Source organism: Hemiscyllium ocellatum, chromosome 18 (assembly GCF_020745735.1).
Source record: "Hemiscyllium ocellatum isolate sHemOce1 chromosome 18, sHemOce1.pat.X.cur, whole genome shotgun sequence".
Classification (NCBI taxonomy): domain Eukaryota; kingdom Metazoa; phylum Chordata; class Chondrichthyes; order Orectolobiformes; family Hemiscylliidae; genus Hemiscyllium; species Hemiscyllium ocellatum.
Genome location: NC_083418.1, coordinates 22,166,802 through 22,184,189, shown reverse-complemented (window position 1 = coordinate 22,184,189; position 17,388 = coordinate 22,166,802). Strand labels below are relative to the sequence as shown.

Below are 17,388 nucleotides of genomic sequence, written 5' to 3'. Positions count from 1 at the left end.
GAAGATGGTTGGAGCGAGGATATTATCCTGAGGACTTCTGTATTGTTGTCCGAGGACTGAGATGATTAACCTCCAACAGCCGCACTGATTTACTTTGTGTTGGTTTTGATTCCAATCAATGGAGTGCTTGCCCCAATTACAATCGATTCTAATTTTGATCGGGTTCTTTGACGTCAAACTCTGCCTTTCATATCAAGGTAGCATTTGATGGTCACTCTCACCCCATCACCTCTGGAGTTTAGCTGCTCTATTGATGTTAGGATCATGCTAATAATGAGCTAAGCAGCTGTCGCAGAACCTAAACTGAGAATGTGCAAGCAGTTTATTTCTGAACAAATAGCAGTGATGGTACTGTCAACAGCACTTCTATTGCTTCACTGATGATTGAGAGTAGACTGATCAACAATAATTGGCTGATTTGGATTTGTCCTGCTTTTTCTGTACAGGACATACCTGGACCATGTTCCACATTGCTGGTCAGCTGCCAGAGTCATAGCTTCACAACAACTCTCAGCTTTAATTCCTACATTACCTACTCCATAGGGCTTACTCTGCATATCAAAAACCCAAAGCAATTCTAACAATAAAATATACTTAATGTTCTTTATTAAAGCAAAGTACAGAATAAAAACGTTATCTACACAATGCTTACATTTATAAATGACTTTTCCAAAGATCAAACCAGAACAGGTGTTAGCCTGTTCTGTTTTAACCCCTCGCTATTGAACAAGCAACCTCCCCAATCTAGCAAAACACTTATTGTGAGGCAAGCTGTTTAGAGATTTTCTCACCAACCTCTTCAGAGATGTTATAAAGTCATTCAGCACAGAAAGAAACCCTTCAGTCCAACCAGATCGTACTGACCAGAATCCCAGAACTAAAGTAGTCACACCTGCCTGAGTTTGACCCATATCCCTCTAAATATTTCTCATTCATGTACTTCTAAATGTCTTCTAAACAGTGTAACTGTACTGGCATCCGTCGCTTCCTCTGGAAGTTCATTCTACACATGAACCGCTCTGTGTCAAAAAATGTTATCCCTTGTCTTTTTTGAATCTTTCTCTTCCCACCTTAAAAATATTCCCCATCGTCTTGAAATTCCCCCACCTGAGGGAAAAGACTCCTGCAATTTACCTTATCTATACTTCTCATAATTTTATAAACCTCTGAGGTCACCACTCAACCTCCAACTCTCCAGACTATACAGTCTCTCCTTTATAACTCAACCTTCAAATTGAAATTATCCCGCAGCTATGTCTCTGTAATAGTTATCATTTTGCACTTATTTCTATTTGTTCATCTGCTCTGCTCTGAATGCTATCAGTGTTCAGATGCAGAGCCTCCAGTTTTGTCTCTTTATTATTTTTGTAACCTCGAGCTTTATCTTTTGATCTTGGCGTAGATTTGTACTGTGTGTATACTTTCATGTTCCAGCCTGTTTATCATTTCCCATATTAATAACTTTTTCTCTTGCCTGTCTTTAGTCTGATTTACAACATCTTCTGCAATTTGATTCCTGAAACAGGCTGTGATTGACGATGTGGTTTCACTGATGGTTCAGGCTTTAGATAAAGCAGACATCTACTGAACTTGGTCTGCAGTACAGGTGTAACATCTAAAGCACAGGCAATTCTGTTTTCATGAAACTGTCAAAAAGCTCGAGGCAAATAATTGTTCAGTGCCACGTTTTGTCATTAATTCATAGATTTCAAATCCTACTGAGGGTAGGTAGAGAGAAATAAGCAGTCTTTTTAGAAATAAAACAGTTGAAAAAAGATCAGTAAAACGCAAATGTTATTACACACCTCTGAAGCAGGTGGGACTTGAACCAGGGCCTCTTTCCATACAAATGATTTTCACATTCAAAGTCTTTGACACTCAATCTCCAGAAAATGATCAGTTTGACTGCTGATAAACATCACAGATTTACCATATTTTATGTGTTGATTTGATCAATTAACTCATGAAAGCTTGCGTGTGTCTTCTTAAAAATTCACTTACATCTTCCCATTAATGAATGTTGATGTTAAACTTTGGCTTGTGCTCGCTGTTCACCATTTTTATGTCACCCAATCAATTGTATGATATTTACAATTCTATGACAAGCTCAGATTCAGCTGATAAATAGCCCCCTTTATCACGTCTGATTTACCATGTCTGTTTTAAACAAAACTTCAGCTTTTCCAGTTTGTTGTTCAGTTGCTTGAGTTACATTATTTGTGCAAACAAATACGCACATTCCTTTAGCCTAACACAAATACTTTAAAAACCCACGATTTTTCTAATCATTAGCTTATCACCGAGTTTCATACATTTTGTCCTTCTCATTTCACTCTAATTTCGTTTTGGCTAACCCAACAAATTTTAGATTAGTATCGAGAGAACAGATTGTCTACGGATGCAGCTAATTCTGGAGCCCAAGCTTTCATTACCATTGCTGAGTGTTGCCAAGGTCCCTCTGCATGTAACTCTATGCTGTCAGCTCTCAGAACCTGCCAAGCTTACACAACAGTGGATACTGATTCATTAGTAGCCTTCAAGATGGAATTGGATAATACGTGAAGAGAATTGTAGAGAATTGTAGAAATATCATTTATTGTATCCATTGCTCCTGATGCAGTCTCTTCTATATTGGGGAGACTGGACGCCTCCTAGCAGAGCACTTTAGGGAACATCTCTGCGACAAATGCACCAATCAACCACACCGTCCTGTGGCACATGGAGGTCCTGGGCCTCCTTCACTGCCGCTCCCTCACCACCAGACGCCTGGAGGAAGAACGCCTCATCTTCCGCCTCACAACACTTCAACCCCAGGGCATCAATGTGGACTTCAACAGTTTCTTCATTTCCCCTTACCCCACTTCACCGCAGTTCAAAACTTCCAGCTCAGCGCTGTCCCCATCACTTGTCCTACCTGCCTATCTTCTTTTTCACCTATCCACTTCACCCTCCTCCTTGACCTTTCACCTTCATCCCCTCCCCACTCACCTATTGTACTCTATGCTACTTTCTCCCCACTCCCACCCTCCTCTAGCTTATCTCTCCACCCTTCAGGCTCTCTGACTTTATTCCTGATTAAGGGCTTTTGCCCGAAACGTCGATTTTACTGCTCCTCGGATGCTGCCTGACCTGCTGTGCTCTTCCAGCACCACTGATCCAGACTCAGTGTAGATAAGCAGAGTCTTATAGTTATTGTGCCTCATTCTGCACCCATGTCACGCAATAAGAATCAAATCTATTCCTAACTTCCCACTTCTTCACCATATCTTTGAAAAAAAGGCCTAATATGTTTTCTCAAGCCACAGTTTGACAATACCCCAAGGCCAGATGGATTCTTACTAACTTCTACAGTTAACTTTAACAGACAACATCAGACCTGATGCTAATTCGGACAAATGGACAGCCAGAATTGTTCATGTTAGGCACAGTTGCTCTCACGCATGAAGAGGGCAAGGATCTCAGTACGTGAGCATTATATACACCCAGCTCAACAGCAAATGTAAACCAAATCAGGCTTCGTGAGGAAGCCACTTTGTAAACAGAAACAGGCATTTATTCAGTTTTGTGTGCCAAAGATGCAGGATGAGCATACCTAATCTGGTATTTTCTATGGATGCTGAGAGGACATTTCACCAATTAGAATGTTCCACTTGTTGGTTCTGAGGACACATAATTTTACTTTAGCAGCCGACCTGATGTATTACATTGTTCCACAATTGCTGAATCAATTTGATTACAAAATTTTCAACTTAGCAGGAACACAACTACAAGAGGTCAAATCAAGTGAAGCAAAATCTTTGTAGCTTGCATCCGAATATGAGAAGTCAAGAATAGTATTTATCCTGGATGCTGGAATGTAGTTGTATCTTCCAATCTGTAATAACATTAATTGAGTAAATGCTGTATTCACTTCATAATTAAAGTTTCAACTGGGTTGTTTCAGCATTATGATGCACAGTGCCTAATAGACAATATTCAGTTTATTCTGAAATATCATTTCATTCAACTTATGAACACCGAAGAGGATCGACTTACACTAAAAAATTAGAGTGTATGTGTTCCTTTTACTTAAACTCTTTTTGAGTTTTGGAATTATATTCACTAACCTTGAACTGTCCAATAAGATTAGCTGTGCTAAGGAAGGTACAAATTATGTTTCAGCTTCTGACAAAAGTAACAGCTCCGATGGACAAATGTCTGTGGAGAATGCTTTCAGGCTGTACAGATTTCTGACATTGAGGTTCTTCAGCATTCTTCAGTACTGAAAATGCACAACATCACATTCCCTTCAGGCTTGGGTTGATCTGAAAAGCGAGGATCATTTTCAGTTTGAGAAAAGCTGTTGTTTGTCTTTTTGCCTGCTGTTTTACGAAGCTACCTCATGCACTAGGCACAACCGGGATTTGTGAGCAGTACTAGTTGACGGCAAGTGCTTTCATCAATGTCTGCCACACATCGAAAACATGAATGCTTCACTGCTGAGAGGACATTTGACACAATTTTACTTTAGTAGACGGCATTGTATGTTACATTGTTCCACAGTTTCTGCATCGCCATTTTATACAGGACATTCAACTTGCTAGGAATGTAACCACAAGAGGTCAAATCAAATAAATTAAAATCGTTGTAGCTCTCGCGTGTGTGGCAGCGAATTTGAGAAATAAAGGTAGTAATTTAAAGAAAAGTAGAAAATGAAATAAATTAGACAGTTTTGTACAGGCTCGCACCATCATAATCTAATCCATGCTTGAATTCTTATGAGGAACATTATAATCAACAGAAAATGAAGCATTCTGTTTTGGATCTAGGCAGCCTTGTAACCAATATGCAAAAATTGGTCAATTTTAAATACTGTTAGAGAATATGCTTAGTAATTTATATGTTTGTTACATATTCCAAGCAAACAGCAAGAAGATAAGAAATAGGCACAGCAGTAGGTCATCCTAAATGATCGAAGCTGTTGTTAAAGACTTAGTAGAGCAGGGCTCTTAGATATGTTCAATATAATCGGGCACAGGCAACATGATTTTGTCAAAGGGGAATCATGTTTAACTAATTTATTGGCGTTCTTTGAAGAAATAACTTGTGCTGTGATAAAGGAAACCAGTGGATCTATTGTACTAAAGTTTCCAGACTATTTTTGATAAAGTAACATATCCAAGGTTATTGCAGAGAATAAAGGTTGATGGTGTTGGGGGTAACATATTACCATGTTAGAGGATTAGCTGGTGGGTGGGAAGCAGAAGTTAGGAATAAATGGGTCTTTTCAAGCTGGCATGATGTCACAAGTGGTGTACCATGAGTCAGTGCTGGGGCCTCAACTCTTTAAAATTTATATAAGTGATTTGGATAAGGGGAACAAGAGGTATGTTATCTAAATTTGCTGATGACACAAAGGCAAGAAAGTTAGTTGTAAAGAGGAATCAAGATCTTACAAAGGAACATAAACAGTTTAAGTGTATGGACAAATGGAATATAATGTCAGAAAGTGTGAAATTGACTATTTTGGCAAGAAGAATAGAAATGAAGCATGTTATCTAATGGTGAGAGATTGTGAAGCTCTGAGATGCAGAAAGGTCTGGGTTTCCAAGAGTGTGAATTGTAGAAGGTTAGTATGTAGTCAGAGTGAGTAGTCAGGAAAACTCATAGAATGTATTACTTTAATGCAAGGAGAATTGAATACAAAGGTAGTGATGTTATGCTTCAGTTGTACAGGACATTGCTGAGATTACATTTGGAATATTGTGTACTGTACTGGCCATCATACATACAAAAGGATGTTAATGCTTTGGAAGTAGTTCAGATGAAAGTTACTACTCTAATACCTGGAATGAACAGATTGTTTTATAAGGAGAGGCCAACCAGGCTAGGCCTGTATACTGTGGAGTTTAGAAAAATCGGGGTGTCTTAATTGAAGCACATAAGACTGGTTGGATGTTTTGTGGGTGAATCTAGAACGGGGGTCATAACTTAAATATAAGGGTTGCTCATTTTAGACAGAGATGAGAGGAAAGAAATTCTCTCTGGGTTGAAAGCCTGTGAAATTCCTTGCCTCAAAAGGCAGTGGTACAAAATTTTTAAATATTTTTATGGCAGAGGACGATAGATTCTTGCTTAGCAAAAGAGATGAAAGATTTTCATGGGTATGCATCATTCTGGCATCAAACACTGGAAAATTCTGTGTTCAGTATATGGATTTGTGATAAATTTCTGTCACATTTTGAATATGCATTAGGAACTGTCTAGAGTTTGACAGCATTGTTCAAACCCACATAATGATTTTGACCAGATTTGTAACGTTTACAAGTTCACCAATTGCTCACTATTTAACAAATCTTTGAATTAGAAAATGGCATAATTGGGAAAGAGTGAGACTTTATTTTGCAGTGGAAGCTGAATTGCAATCCTTCACAGGTGTCCTTACTTGTACTTCATTGATGTTACAGAAGAGTACTGATTGTCCTCATCCCATTAAGATGGATCATTAAGCTACTTTATTTTATTTGCAGTGAGGAAACATACAGAATTACTTCTCTAATGAGCTTCACACACTTAAATTTTCTTTTGATGTCTTTTATCGGATGTGAAAATCACTGGGTATGGCAACATTTATTGCCAATGCTGAATTGTCCTTGAGAAGGTAGTGATGAACCACAGCAGACCATTTGTAAGTACACTCAATGATACTAGGGAAAAGGTTCCCATTTCACTCTGTTCAAGAAAATAAGGAAAGAATTAGGGTAGCAGCAAGAATGCTGGAACTTCAGAAATTAGCCCAGAAAAGACTTAACCCTAACTTATGAGGAATGTGAGATTGCAGTTTCCTCTGGATGTGACAGTATGTATACATAATTTATTCTTAAACTTTGTGCTATAATATGTTTAGTTGAATCCATATGATTGGGTATTCATCTCTGTGTATTCCATTATTCCTGTTACTAAACATACTGCAATAAGCTGTAGTCGTTTAAGAAATTTAGTTCCTGATGTTCTGAATGTAACAGAAATATAAAGTAAATATATGATGTAATAGATAAAACAGGAAGAAATTTTCAAGGATGTAGCAAGTTGTTGAATTCAGGTGGCTCACATGGAGGAAAATGCCTGATTTTAATGCAAAATGTAAATGATTTGCAAACAAAATAATGGATTCTGGGGCTTGAATATAAAGGAAAAATATCAAATGAGCAAAATATTAAAGTAAAATCTCAATGATTACTTTTTTGATCCTCTCGTTTAAAGCACTGAATTGAAAGTCACTCCTCAGTATCCATTATTCTCTTTGTATTATGTTTGATAGTCCATCTCTTATGTACATGGAGAAAGTGAGGGCTGAAGATCAGAATCAAAAAGTGTGGCCCTGGAAAAGCACAGCAAGTCAGGCAGCATCTGCGGAATGGGAGAGTTGACATTTCAACATACACCCTTCACCAGGAATGGGATGAAGGGCTTATGTCCAAAATGTCGACTCTCCCACTCCTTAGATATTGCCTGACCTGCTGTGCTTTTCCAGCACTACACTTATGTACATGGATCAGATGAACCTTTTTACACAGCTATAATCAAGTGACATTATTTGCTTAACGTTGAAGGCAGATACTCATCTCAAATGTGCAGTATATTGCTGCTGATGTAAATTCAACTGTACTTTGAGGTGGTTCAGCAGCTAGTTGTCAAATTCCAATTCCAAATGAGCACTGTGACATAATTCAATCCAGCTCTGAGCCTAGTGTTTGTTTGACAATGTTTGACCAATGATCAAAGGACCATAAGATGTGGAAGCATAAGTAGGCAATTGAGATCATTGATTCTACTGTGCCACTCAGTGAGATCATGGCCAATCTCATCACCTGCAATTCCTCTCTTCCCCATAATCCTTGATTCTCTTACTGATTGCAAATGTCTACCTCAGACTTGAATATATTTAGCCCAACCTCTAGACACCTCTGCGGTAAAGGATTCTACAGATTCATAATCCTCTGAAGAAGACATTCCGCCACATTCCTGTCCCAAATGGGCAATCCCTTATTCTGAGATGATGCCCTCTAATCCTAGACACTCATAAGGTTAAACAATCTCTCCCCATCTATCCTGTCAAGTCCCCTAAGAATGTTTCAATTAGGTCATCTGCAGTTCATCTCCAATGAGTCCAAGCCTAACCTATTCAACCACTCCTCAATCCCTCCATTCCTGGGAATAGCCGAGTGAACATTCTCTGGACTGCTTCCGATGTCAGTATATCTTTCCTTAGATAAGGTGCACAAAACTGTTCACAGTATTTCAGCTGTTGTCTCATTTGTGCCTTTAGCAAGATCACCCTATTTTTATATTCCATTCCCTCGTTTAATAAAGGCCACAATTGTCTTCCCTATTACCCATCGAACTGTGCCCTAATGTTTTGTTATGCACGAGGACTCCCAATCCCTCTGTGTTGTTGCTTTCTTCAAGTTTTACATTTATATAATATTGGTCTTTTCTATCCTTCCTGCCAAAGTGCTTGAATATAAAGGAAATTTTACTTTTGTATTTTACTCATTTGATATTACTTTTATATTTTGCTCATTTGATATTTTTCCTTTATATTCAAGCCCCATTATAGCCCATCTGCCAAATATTTTCCCACTCACTTAACCTGTCTTTATCACTCTGCTGACTACTAGCATCATCCTCACTACTTGCCTTCCCACGTATTTTTCTGTCATCTGCAAACTTGCTTTTGCGTATTCACTACCTTCATCCAAATCAGTGTTATATATTGTAAATAATTGTTGCCCCATCGCTGATCCCTGTGACACAAAAGTAGTTACAGGTTGCCATCCAGAAAATGTACCCCTTATCACAACTCTGTCTTCTATTAGTTAGTCAATCTCTGTCCATGCATATATACAACATTCAACAACATATTTTTATCGTATAAAGTAGCCCTAATATGTGGTACCTTGATCAACACCTTCTGAAAATCCAAATAAATCAGATACAGTGTTTCCCATTATCTATACAGCTTGTTACCTCCTCAAAGAGTTCTTTCTTTCCTTTTGGAGAAGATAAACTATGAAGGTATTGTAAGTAATATCAAGGTTGGCAGCAAAAGCTTCTTTTAATATATAAAGAGAGGTGCCAAAATTAACATTGGCCTCTTAGTGAATGAGTTGTGAGTGTGTTGCTGGAAAAGCACAGCAGGTCAGGCAGCATCCGAGGAGCAAGAAAACCAACGTTTTTGGCCAAAGCCCTTTATCAGGAAGATGCTGTCTGACCTGCTGTGCTTTTCCAACAACACGCTCTCGACTCTGATCTTCAGCATCTGCAGATCTCACTGTCTCCTCTTAGTGAATGAGTCTGAGGAAATAATGAGAAATCAGGAATTGGCAGAGGAAATTAAGAAATAGTTTGTGTCAGTCTTCCCAGTAGATGATGCTAATACCATTCCAAAATTACCACTAGAGAAAATGAACAAGAGAACCTATTGGGGTTAAAGACCAATAAATCCCCTGGACCTGATGGGATGCCCTAGAATGTTAAACAAATTAGCTACAGACATTGTGGTAACAATCTTGCAAGAATCCTTAGATTCTGGCAAAGTCCCAAAGGATTGCAAAGTTGCCGATGTAGCACCTTTATTTTGAAAGAGGAGGACTCAAAAAAAAAGGTAGCTGCAAGCCAGTTAGCTTATTGTCTGTCACTCAGGAAATGTTAGAGTTTATGGTGAAGGATGTAATAGCAGAGCATATAGAAATATATTTCTATATGGATTATTTACAACTTGCGTAATGAATTGGTTGAGGGAAGTAAAAGAACAATAGCCAACTTACTCAATGTCACCAATACGGTGCCATTTATGATAACATTGTGGCTTTCTGATGTTCAAGTGATAATCTAAAGTTAAATATTTGGAAATAACACTAATTATGGTTAACAAATGAGTCCTCCTTGTATATCTCTGCCTCTGTTTTCTCAGAATTTAACAGAACTGTTGATGGTTCTGTGATTTAATGCTACAAACCTCTGGAACGCTTTACAGTTTAAAATACTGCATTGTGTTTTCGACCACAGATATAATTTTACAATATGCATAATTATGTATTAGTGTAGTGCATATCTGCAGTTGCCCATGATTCTCTTGTGAGTGATGTTGACTATGCTTGTCTCATGAGCTTTGCAGTTGTCTGCACGACTGAATATTGTGTGTGTGGACATTTTGTAAAGATTGGAATGCACTCTATAATAGTACTGGAAATATTTTTTACATCTCAAGTACCTGGACAGATTACATTCTAATGTGGAGGTTTCTGAAAAATTGGTGCTGCTACTTTAGATGGGAAGAGCTTGTGTATATTAATATTGTTACATATTCTGTGTGCATTAACATTGATGTATGCTACATATGTATATTAACGCTAGTAAACCGATTCGTACGGCATGGAAAAAGATCCTTTGGTCCAACATGTCCATGCCAATCAACATCCCAATCTGACCTCAATCTATTTTGCCAACTTTTAACCTTTTTATCTCTAAAACCTTCCCATTCATATACCCATCAGATTCCTTTACAATGTTGTAATTCTACCCTTTTTCACCACTTTCTCTGACAGCTCGTTCCAAACACACACCACCCTCTGCATGAAAATGTTACTCATCCAGTCCTTTTACCTCTCAGTTTCAAAGCTAGAGGGCATAGATTTGAAGAAGCTTCACCACATGAAAAAGATCTTGTCTATTTACCCTTTGCATGCTCCTCATGATTTTATAAATCTCTATTAGGTCACCATTCAGGGCCTCCAACTCTCCAGTCCCAGCCAAATCCTGGTAAATCTTTTCTGCACCCACTCAAGTTTAACAACAACTTCCCTGAAGAAGGGAAACTAGACTTGTACATCATATTCTAAAAGTGACCTAACCAATGTCTTGTCTGGCTGCAACATGATGTCCAACTCCTATACTCAGCGTACTGACTAATGAAGGCATGTATACCAAATGTCGTCTTTACGACCCTGTCTACCTGCAACTCCACTTTGAAGGAACTATGCACCTGTACCCCTGGGTCTCTTTGTTTGGAAACACTCCCCAGAGCTATACCATTAACTATATAAGTCCTGCCCTAGTTGGCCTTTCCAAAATGCCACGGTTGGGACACCTTTCCTGTTCTAAAACTCACTTTTATTCTCATTGAGAGGATGTTCAGATTGTATCTAGAAAAGAGATGTGCAAAGGGTTGCATGATGTGTTGTGTCCTAAATGCTAAGTAATTCAAATTTGTTGTTTTCCTCATTAAGCCCCACAGTTCTGGTACACACACCTTATAAATAAGGAAACCCATTTTGTGAATAATTGAATCGACTTAACAGCAACTCCATCTCTGCCTGGAGGCCTTCTTGCTTGCTCTGATTGTAACAAGTTGTTCAGACAATAGGCCCTAGACTTAGAATACCCCAACACGTGCTCATCTCTGTACTCTCAAAACTGCATCTATCTAGGTTTTACAAGGCTGAAATGAATGGTACAAAACAGCCCTGAGCAGACAGCCACTGCTTCTGGACCTTGCTGTGACCCAGCTGGGCTGAGCAGACAATCTCTTCAGCGACACTAAATCTGATAACTGCCCCTCACAAGCTTTCTGCTGGGCCCTTGTTTACAGCTGCACTGAGCAGGCAAGCTCCTCCATCCCATGCAGGTGCCTCAAAAATGTAGCAATTGAGAAATGCAAGTACCCTCACAAGGTGGATGGAAAATTATCAGTTGAACTGGAAGCTCCTGATGAAAGGCAGGATTGTTTATTTGTACCTAGGGTAAGAATGATGGAGAACACATGCTGGAAAATTTCAATTGATGTCTCAAAATTGTTGTGTCAAAAACAACCTGTTAAAACGTCACAGAATTAAGCAAAAGCCTCATCTTTTTGTTCTACTTTAGGAGATGCACCAGAGTACATTCCAGGTGAAGATGCCTTGTCTCGCATCCGCCGGCTGATTGCTGAAGGTTGGATGACAGCAGTTGTGCAGCGAGAGCAAGGAACCACCACTGCCTCAATGGGAGGGTTTGGAAACAATATCATTGTCAGTCATCGGATACACCGGGGCTCACAGACCGGGAATGAAGCATTGGCGAGATTAAACACGCACCCACCTAGCAACCAAGGCAGAACAGAAATGGACAGCAGTTACAGTCAGATTCTCATGGACTCTGCTGCACCGAGCAGCTCCAGCAGCTTAGCTACAGAATTTGGAGAAAACACTGAAAGAGATCAGGCCGCAGAGCAGCTCAGCAGGAGTGGCGTCCTTGGGGATGATGGGAGCTTTGGTCAACAGCCCACCACTTCTATGGACACAGAGGGCCTTTTCCACTCTGTCAGCGCACATAGCCCCCATATTGTTGACAATATTGATAATCATGGCACTGACGACAGGGGCTCAGACAGGAGGTAGAATTAGGTGCTCTGTTGTTCAGGACAAAAGAAATAATAAAATTGCATGTCCCATGGTTTATATGTGTAGAATCTAGCTAAACCAGCCAAGGAAATTCCACTTATTTGTTTTTAGTAGAATGTGATTTAAGTTGAATTTTTTTTTCTTTTTTTTGTAAACTGGTAACTTGTTATTTTAGAGAAATGGAATATAGTCAAGTGCAAGCAATGGCATACTATGTGAACACCAAAGATCACAATAACAAATAAAAACTCTTTAAAAACTGGAAAACTATCATTGCAAAAGTGATTTATTCAGTTTAATTTTGTTGAAATCACACTTTTGAGAATGTATGTCTTTCTCCCCTTGTCAAGTACATTACCTGAATAAACCAATGAGCCAGAATTTTTTTAACATGCCTAACTTTGGCTGATATGGGCAACGTGAGGAATACTGTAAAAGAAATCTCAGACAAAATAAGCTTTTTTATTTAGTATATAAATATTGTTAAAGTAATGCAACATTTCAGAAGTGATAACGTATGCTTGTTAGAAAGTAGTGCATTCAAGTCTTACTGCTGGACTTGAGCATGTTATCTCAGGATAAAATGGCAGAGATGATGCAAACCATTCAGCCAACTGTACTTATGTCAGCCCCTTCAAAGACTTACCCATATTGCGACACTATTTTTCTTTTACCCCATAACCCTTTCATTTTTTTTTCCCACTTCATGATTATCCAATTCCCTATGAGAATTATTCTCAAAATTATTTCAACCACCCTTTTAGGTAATGCATTGAAAATCATGATGTGCTGCATGAAAATATCTTCTTCCTCTAATCATCTCTGGCCATTTTGCCAATTACCTTAGGTCTGCTTTGTCTGAACTGACACTTGTACCACTGAAAACAGTTTTATTTACTTATTTACCCCCTATCGAAACCAGTCATAATTCTGAACAGTTCTATCAAGTATCCAAGTACCATTGATGTTCTAAAGCAGTGTTGTCTAGTGAGTTCATTAGTGACATAGTGAATTAATGCCCGATCAGATGGGAAATTTTAATCAGACGGGTATTAGGTCCTTGCAGTGCCCATTCCACTGAAGATGTGATGTCAGACTCTGACGCATTGTAGCCATGTCAAATGTCCTAAGAAATTCTGCAGGAATAACAGTCTTTAAGATGAAATATCTGGCATAGAACTCCTTCAGGAAATATTGTAAAGAGGCCTCCAGTAAGCGGAGTGAATGCACTTTTGAATGTATTACTTCCTGTACTTCACAACTGGGTATTGTGTAAGTGCTGGTTCTGATACTATGAATATTCTTTAACAATTGCTTTCATAGTGCAATGCATCATTGTTCACCTTTTAATCTAGGATCAAACAAAGGATTGGAGAACATCAAGTGTGATACTCGAACTCATGAGAAAGTATAAGGGTATTCCTAGTAACTATAATAAGCAGGAAAAGAAATGACAGTGACTTGGAAAGTTTTTGATGTTAATTCAAGAACCAGCACAGATTTATAAAAGGCAGATCATGCTTGATTAATTTTTTTGACTAAGAAATAGAGAATGTTAATGAAGAAAATGCGTGAATGTGCATTTAAAATAATTTTTAACTAAATTGAAGGTTGTGGAAAGCAAGGATTAGTGTCAGCTTGGCTGAAATAATTGACTGAAGAACTAAAGACTGAATTATGGTAAGTGTTGTCATTTTTGATACTGTAAGGTGATGTGCAGAGGTGTTCCCCGATAACTTTGATTACTTTTTGATATATCTATAAATTACATGGATATTGGATTCAAGATTAAAATTTGTCAATGATCTCAATCATTGATGAACAAATAGCAGATGAAATTTAATATAGAGAAATGTGAGACGATGTATTTTGGTGAAGAGATGGGGCGACTGAATATAAACAATCATACGTTAGGGAAATAGAGGGTTGTGAGGGTGGATGCGTGGGGTATCTTTTACATAGATCTTTAAAGGTAGCAGAACATATCGAGGGAATAATCAGAAAAGTGCATTGGGTATTAGGCTTCATAAATAGAGAAATTGAGTACAAAAGTACAGAAGCTATTCTCAACCTTTTGTACAGGTTTGCTTATGCCACAACTAGTGTAATCCAGTCAGTTCTGGTCACCACACTGCAGGAGGTGACTTACCAGAATGATTCCAATGAAGGGAATTTAGCTACAAAGTTAGGTTTCAGAAGCTGAAACTTGGTTGGAGTAGAGGTTGAGGCAAGATTTGGAGTATACAAATTAATGATAATGTGGAAAAAAGCAAGCTGTTACAAACAGTGAGGGGCACAAATTTAATGGGTTGAATGGCTTCCTTCTGTGCAATAATGGCTGCATACGCCACAGGTGTCTCTTTTCCTGTAGCTCCCTTTAAAGTTTTACAGTTTAGTTCATGTTGCCTCTCCTCATTTTGGATTTCTCTACATTGTGTTATTTACTGTGTGTCTGCCTATGACCTGAGGCTAATTACTATTGAGTTCAAATTTTACTGCTTTTTTTTGAATTTGTATTGTCTTTGAATTTTCAGTTAGGACCCTGTATATAATAATCTATCTTATTCGTACATATCAAAACAATTTTCCCAACATTCACTACAGGGGGGATACCACTATGTACAAACTGCTAGCTGGAAAAACAATCATACCTAAATGCTCTGTGCTTTCTGTCACTTAACATGGTTGTAGCAGGAAATTCCCAGGAGAAATACTTTTAAGGATGTCTACAAAGCATCCCTTTGGAGATTTGGCATCTTTGTTCTCTCCTCAGAATCCTATGCTTCTGATAGATTGAAATGGAGAAAGCTCATCAGGGAATGTACCAAACACATCGAGAGACATTGAAGAATAAGAGAAAATGCATAAACCTCCAAGCAACCCATGTCTTCAGGTACCACCTGCTCCACATGCAACAAGCCTGCAGATCACGCATAGCATTTATCGGCCATCTCAAAACCTGTTAAACCAGAGTGGAAGCAAGTCATCCTCCATCCTGAAAGACTGCATAAGAAAAAAGGTTCCAAGATCCTGTAAGAAGATCAGGGAATTCTAGCTGCTTGCCTTACATTCTTCCTTCAGGCACCATTATCAAAAAATAGTAATAAGTGGTGTGTTTTTAGAAAGTGGTGTCTTTGTGTGCAGAATGCCTGCTATGTTTGTGTTCATAATATTTACAGCACCTCTGAAGTAATGAGTTTTGCTTCAAATTTCTGATAGATGTGGTAAAATGTTATATATGTGCAAATACTTTCGTTATTTAATATAATCTTCTTTGTTGTACATTAAGATGTTTTCATCCTCTTACATGTATATTCAAGAAGATGTAAAATATGGAAGAACAACAGAATGTAAGTACATTTTTCCCCAGCTGAATTTAAAAAGGCTCCCTGTTTCGAGTTATTGAATTTAATAGCTGTTTTCTAAATAAATATTTTTATTGAGAAAAGGACTTTAGGCTTTTTACAAAATTATAAAGCCTGTACAAAATAATATGACAACTTTACAATATAATAAAAAAACAAACTACTAATCTACTCCACAGATACCAAAACACAAAAAGAAACAAAATAAAAACGCTATAAGAACTACAGTACAGTAAATAACCATTGAGAAACAAGAAAAAAAGCAGACAAAATAAAATTATACCAAGTTATAACAAGGTAGCTTAAGTTACATTCAATTAAACTACTACATTCAGCACAATACCATCACCGCTCCCTAACACTGGGAGCAATGGTGAGTAGACCTGTATTTATACAGGATTCTTCCTCCCACAGGCCCCCAAACCAACACAGTCCTCACAGCTAGACATAGGCCCTGGATAGTTTAGCCAATAGGTCTACATCATTATAATTCAAAAAGGGATGCCATGTTCTATCGAACAATTCCCATTTTCTGGTGCACCATACTCGTAAGGAAGTCCAGGGGGATGCGTTCCATGATTGTCCTATGCCTGGGAGAATCCTGGAAGATTTTCTGACACCCACTCATTAAGATGTTCTTCCCTGCACAGAAAGAAAGAATATTAAACAGTTTTTTCCCATGTGCATCCAGGGAGGGAAAATTTGGAAGATTCAGAAGGAGGGACACCCAATCTCAGTTCCCAAAACCTTTGCCAAGGCACTCGCTATGTCCCCCCAATACCTGTGAATCTTATGGCATATCCACAAACAAGAATATCAACCTCCATTTTGCATGTGGGGCACATTGGGGACGCTCCTGTCTTGAACTTCATAAGCTGTTCTGGTGCCAGGTGGGCCCTATGAAGTACTTTCAATTTAAGAGCCTGGGTCCTATTACAAATCGAGATCTTCTCAACATTTTCCCAGATGTCCTCCCACATCTCTGAGGAGATTTCCACCCCTAATTCTTGAGTCCAGGTTTTATATAGCTGCTCCATGTCCTTCGACACATTACTATCTAATAGGTGATAGAGCTAACTGAGAGGGCACCTGCTGACTGAAGCACACTCCTCTCCATGCCCGCCTTTTAAGGATTGGCCATAAATGTCTTTTTTTGTACGAAGTCCCTAACTTCGAAGTATCGAAAGAGATCCTTCCTAGGTAGCTCGAACTTCCAACTCAGCTGTTCAAAGAACATCATGACCTCCCCATCATATAGGTCTGAAAAGTGTGTTGCTGGAAAAGCGCAGCAGGTCAGGCAGCATCCAAGGAGCAGGAGAATAGCCGTTTCGGGCATAAGCACTTCTTCAGGAATGAGGAGGGTGTGCCAAGCAGGCTAAGATAAAAGGTGGGGAGGAGGGACTTGGGGGAGGGGCATTGGGAATGCGATAGGTGGAAGGAGGTTAAGGTGAAGGTGATAGGCTGGAGAGGAGGTGGGTATGGAGAGGTCGGGAAGTAGATTGCAGGTCAAGAAGGTGGTGCTGAGTCCAAAGGTTGGGATTGAGATAAGGTTGGGGGAGGGGAAATGAGGAAGCTGGAGAAATCTTGTGTTTGGAGGGTTC

General features: G+C 38.8%; 1 protein-coding gene across 4 annotated transcripts in view; it reads left to right on the top strand.

Moving 5' to 3' along the window:
• LOC132824364 (activating molecule in BECN1-regulated autophagy protein 1-like) overlaps positions 1-17,388 on the top strand; it is a 446,197-nt gene that overhangs the window by 379,719 nt on the left and 49,090 nt on the right. For 3 of the 4 annotated variants that reach the window (XM_060838754.1, XM_060838752.1, XM_060838753.1), the window contains one exon: positions 11,908-12,689. The exons of the other annotated variant lie outside the window; for it this stretch is intronic. In XM_060838754.1, the coding sequence (XP_060694737.1) occupies positions 11,908-12,419 (512 nt within the window). In that variant the 3' untranslated portion in view covers positions 12,420-12,689. Of the gene's footprint in view, positions 1-11,907; positions 12,690-17,388 lie in introns of those variants that run through there. 4 annotated transcript variants of the gene reach the window in all.